Genomic DNA, 3922 nt, shown 5'->3' with positions numbered 1-3922 from the left:
TATATATATATATATATATATATATATATATATATATATATGTGTGTGTGTGTGTGTGTGTGTGTATATATATATATGTATATGTATATATATATCAGAGGCGTCCTGAGCGTCAGTCAGCTTGTCACAGATTTTACATAAGACACATGCCTGCTCAAAGAATTTCATGTATTTCCACCATATTTTTTGCCCCAAATGGCTATTTGTTTTTAAATCTGGCATTATGTCTTTCTCCATTTCTAAGTTAAGGGTAAAAATAAGGCAACCCTGCAGAACACTTATACTTACTTATTTTATTGGTCTCTTTTGCTGAACCACAATGTCATGGGAACATAAACACACCAACAATGGCTGTCAAATGTGGTGGGGGACAAAGACACACAGACATGCGCGTGCAACGGGCTTCTTTCAGTTTCCATCTACCAAATCCACTGACAAGGCTTGGAACATCTTTGATCGTAGGTCTGCTGGGTTAAGTCAGACCAACCAATGGCTAAACAACAACAACAACAACCATTGATGCAACCCTTGAAGAAATAAGAAATCCACCCGGGTACCTACCTGATCGGCCGACAGGGTCTCTCTGTGATTTCGGTCTTCAGTTTGGAAGCTGGAAGCCAGCTTGTCAAAATTTATGTTGTAGCTGACCTGTCGTAGTTCTCGTTCAACGGCGCGGATTAATTTAGCAATGTCCTGGTCGGGCATTGGAGATTCCCCTTTTGGACTGGTCAAGGAAGGAAAACATAAATATACAGCAGCTTGGATACATTTAATATATACTCGGACACATGCATAAACAAACATATATACAAAGGGGTGCTGGAAAGTTCCTGGTTTTGGGTAAAAGAAACCAGAGGAAGATCACTTAAATACATGATTTCATTCAGCATATTCCCCTCTCAGACTCACACACTTATTGCAGGGGTCCTTCAGTTTTTCTAAGCCCTGTAAAAGAACTCAGAAGATTGGGCCTCCGACCAGGCCTTTCACAACACCCTTAAAACAAGGAAGTTTTCAGCAACCCCTCACATGTCCAATCCACACTGTAAAGTGGTTGGCATTTGGAAAGGCAGCCAGTTGTAAAAACCACACCAAAACTGACCTCACCTCTGCTGGTACCACGTAAAAAGCACTCAGTCCACTTTATGGGGTGGTTGTTGTTAGGGAGGGTATCCAGCTGTAAAAACCCTCCCAAAACAGACACAGAAGTCTGGTGTAGACTCATTCCTGGCCGGCTCCTGTCAAATCAATCAACCATACCCGCATGGAAGGTGGATGTTAAATGATGATGATGGGGCACACACACACACAGAGGGTATTTTAATTAAAACTTAATTACTAATTTTCCTCCCTAGTTAATTACATACATCTTGTTCTGAAGTAACTCACGCCTCTGCTAAAATATTACCACAATCCCACACCACCACCAGTGGGAACATGTACCCTGCCTTATGGAAAACAGAACTAAACCTGTCAGACCAGTGGTGCTCCAGCATGGTCACACACCCCTCATCAAAGACGAAACGACGCCTAAATCTTTGACTCACAGATCAATTGGTTTTTCAAGAGTATTGTTGAAATATTTCGGTGGAGAATCTTCCGGTTGTTGTAACTGGCTGAGAATGGAATTCTTTTCAACGTGGTTTCTTACAACACTACAACGAAAAAAACAAACAAACAAACATAAAAATAGCTATCTCAGTATCATATCTAATGTACAAACACTGTCAATAGCTTGGTTATTTGGGTATTTGTCTTGTGATAAAATCTCTTATGGATTTGCCATGTTACAAACACAATAAATATCAGAGAGTGATGAAAATTTATTCCGACAGTAGCTAGCAAGAGTAATGTGGCTTCGCAACCACATGGTTCTGGGTTCAATCCCACTACATGGCACCTTGGGCAAGTGCCTTCTACTATAGCCTTGGGCCAACCAAAGCCTTGTGAGTGGATTTGGTAGAGGGGAAACTGAAAGAAGCCCGTCGTATATATATGTGCTATACAGGGTGTCCACAAAAACACTCCCTGATTTCACGATGTTATGATATTTAAACTAATTCAAATATATTAATAAACATAACGTGAACCGATTCTCTAACAACAGTTATTTCATTTTTTTCGGGTGATTAGACATCTTTGATCTTAAAACCACGGGGGTGCAAGGAACTCTAAAAAGGGCTGCCCCCCCCTATAGCACATGATGATGATAACACACACACACACACATAAACAGTATACATATTAGTATAACTTACTTGCTGTTGTGTCCAAACTTTAGCGCTGCACCAAACAGAGAGAGTATTTTCTCATAATTGACCAACCCTGGACAGTCTTTGGCCACAAATAAAGATGCCACAAGTCTGAGAGTCTCTGTTGAAACAGTCACCTGGATACACATGTCAGAAAAACAAAGACATTTGGGACATTAAAATATTTTGGAATTTAAAAAGTGGGGGGGTGTATAACGAGGTGATTAAGATTTTGTTGTAGTGGTGATGTGGGGTATTGGAGATGAGGATGAAGATGACAATGACGATGATGATGATGATAGGGTGGTGATGAGGCTGATGATGATAATGTTGACGACGGTGACAATAGTGATGATGATAACAACAATCCAATACTGACCTTCTTTTTCGACAGTGTGAAACTGATGTCCTGGAGCCGGCACCAGCCGGTCAGTCGGCGGTCAAACGTACACAGCATCATGTAGATTTCCCTGAGTACGTTTGGGTGGACGGTGGCCAGTTCATCGTGCAGCATCTTCATCAGTTTTATCTCCGTGTCCGCGTTGAGCCGGAGCTGTTCGGACGGTAGATATGGAAGTTTTGGTAATAATCCAAGTAAATACTGCCGGTCACTGATGTGGTCAGCATGAGCCGCATGAAGCACGTGGAGAGCGGGGCCATCTTCAGTGGTGCTAGCACTGTTGTTGACCGAAGCAGCAGGGGTGGTCATGACATTAGTGTTGACGGTCACTAAATTCTGCTGAGGATGGTCAGTTTGTGTGTTGCTCTCCGTGAATGCATCATGCTGAATGTCCGGAGAAAGCTGCTGCCGCTGCTGTCGTTGGCTTTCAACTGCTACCCCTGGCGCCACTGATTGCTGCTGTTGCTGGCGGGTCAGGTAATTCGGGTCCTCGGTTTTGCCGAGATATCCCGAGCTGTATTCTCGGCCGTTCACGAAATCCTTGCGGGGTAGCGTCCAGCTCTCCGGTTCAAAAACAGTCGACATCTGGTTCTTGGTGCGGTACCGTGCGATCGGCGGCAAGGTGTTGTAGGGGCTGAGCTTCATGGTTTTCGAATCGGGTCGAAACCCAAGAGGGGTCTTCCGCATCAGATTGGGAGAGCTGCTGCCCTGGAAGGTAAGAAGAGACAACTGCATGTACAGGAGAGAGAGAAAATCCGGATAAGAAATAGCAGTCATATATCCCTCAAGTCACACTGTATTGTCTTTAAAAAGGATATAAAAGACAATGAAGTCATAAATACATAAAATAAAGACAGGATGGTCATGGCTAGAATGGTTTTGATCACGTATATAGAAATATATATGTTTATATATATCTTTTATGATAGCAGAAAAGGCATTTTAACTCCTATTTCTAAATTCGGTGTGTGGCGAAGCAATTAGCTGACCCCTGATTATAATTATGTTTATAATTATAGAATATTTGTGTAATTTTACCTAAAAAGGGTATTTTAACGTACCAAACTACTTAGTAAAATTATTAATTATAGGCCAGTGATGTGAAGGCAATCATCCCTTACCTGTGAATCGTCATTAGTGTTGGCCTGAAGAAGGGTTGGGTTGATTTGTGTGGGTTTGTCTGAAATGGGGTCAAGGGCTAATAAACGCCTGGAACTTCTGTAACCTTTGAAATGGCTGAAAAAAAAAAAAGAAATGTTCGTTAATTAGA

The 3922-nt window shown here is 42.0% G+C and overlaps 1 protein-coding gene across 1 annotated transcript in view; it reads right to left on the bottom strand.

The window, feature by feature from the left end:
• LOC106881811 (uncharacterized) overlaps nt 1-3885 on the bottom strand; it is a 10786-nt gene extending 6901 nt beyond the window's left edge. Inside the window, exons 1-5 of the mRNA XM_014932327.2 lie at nt 3774-3885; nt 2632-3360; nt 2259-2389; nt 1548-1655; nt 562-724 (exon numbers count right to left, since the gene is read on the bottom strand). Coding sequence (XP_014787813.2) covers nt 562-724; nt 1548-1655; nt 2259-2389; nt 2632-3339 — 1110 coding nt within the window. The 5' untranslated portion in view covers nt 3340-3360; nt 3774-3885. The remainder of the gene's footprint in view (nt 1-561; nt 725-1547; nt 1656-2258; nt 2390-2631; nt 3361-3773) is intronic.
• Between the last annotated feature and the right edge of the window lie 37 nt (nt 3886-3922).

Source organism: Octopus bimaculoides, chromosome 28 (genome assembly GCF_001194135.2).
Source record: "Octopus bimaculoides isolate UCB-OBI-ISO-001 chromosome 28, ASM119413v2, whole genome shotgun sequence".
Lineage (NCBI taxonomy): Eukaryota > Metazoa > Mollusca > Cephalopoda > Octopoda > Octopodidae > Octopus > Octopus bimaculoides.
The sequence above is the reverse complement of the archived record's forward strand: the minus strand, read 5'-3'. Positions and strand labels throughout refer to the sequence as shown.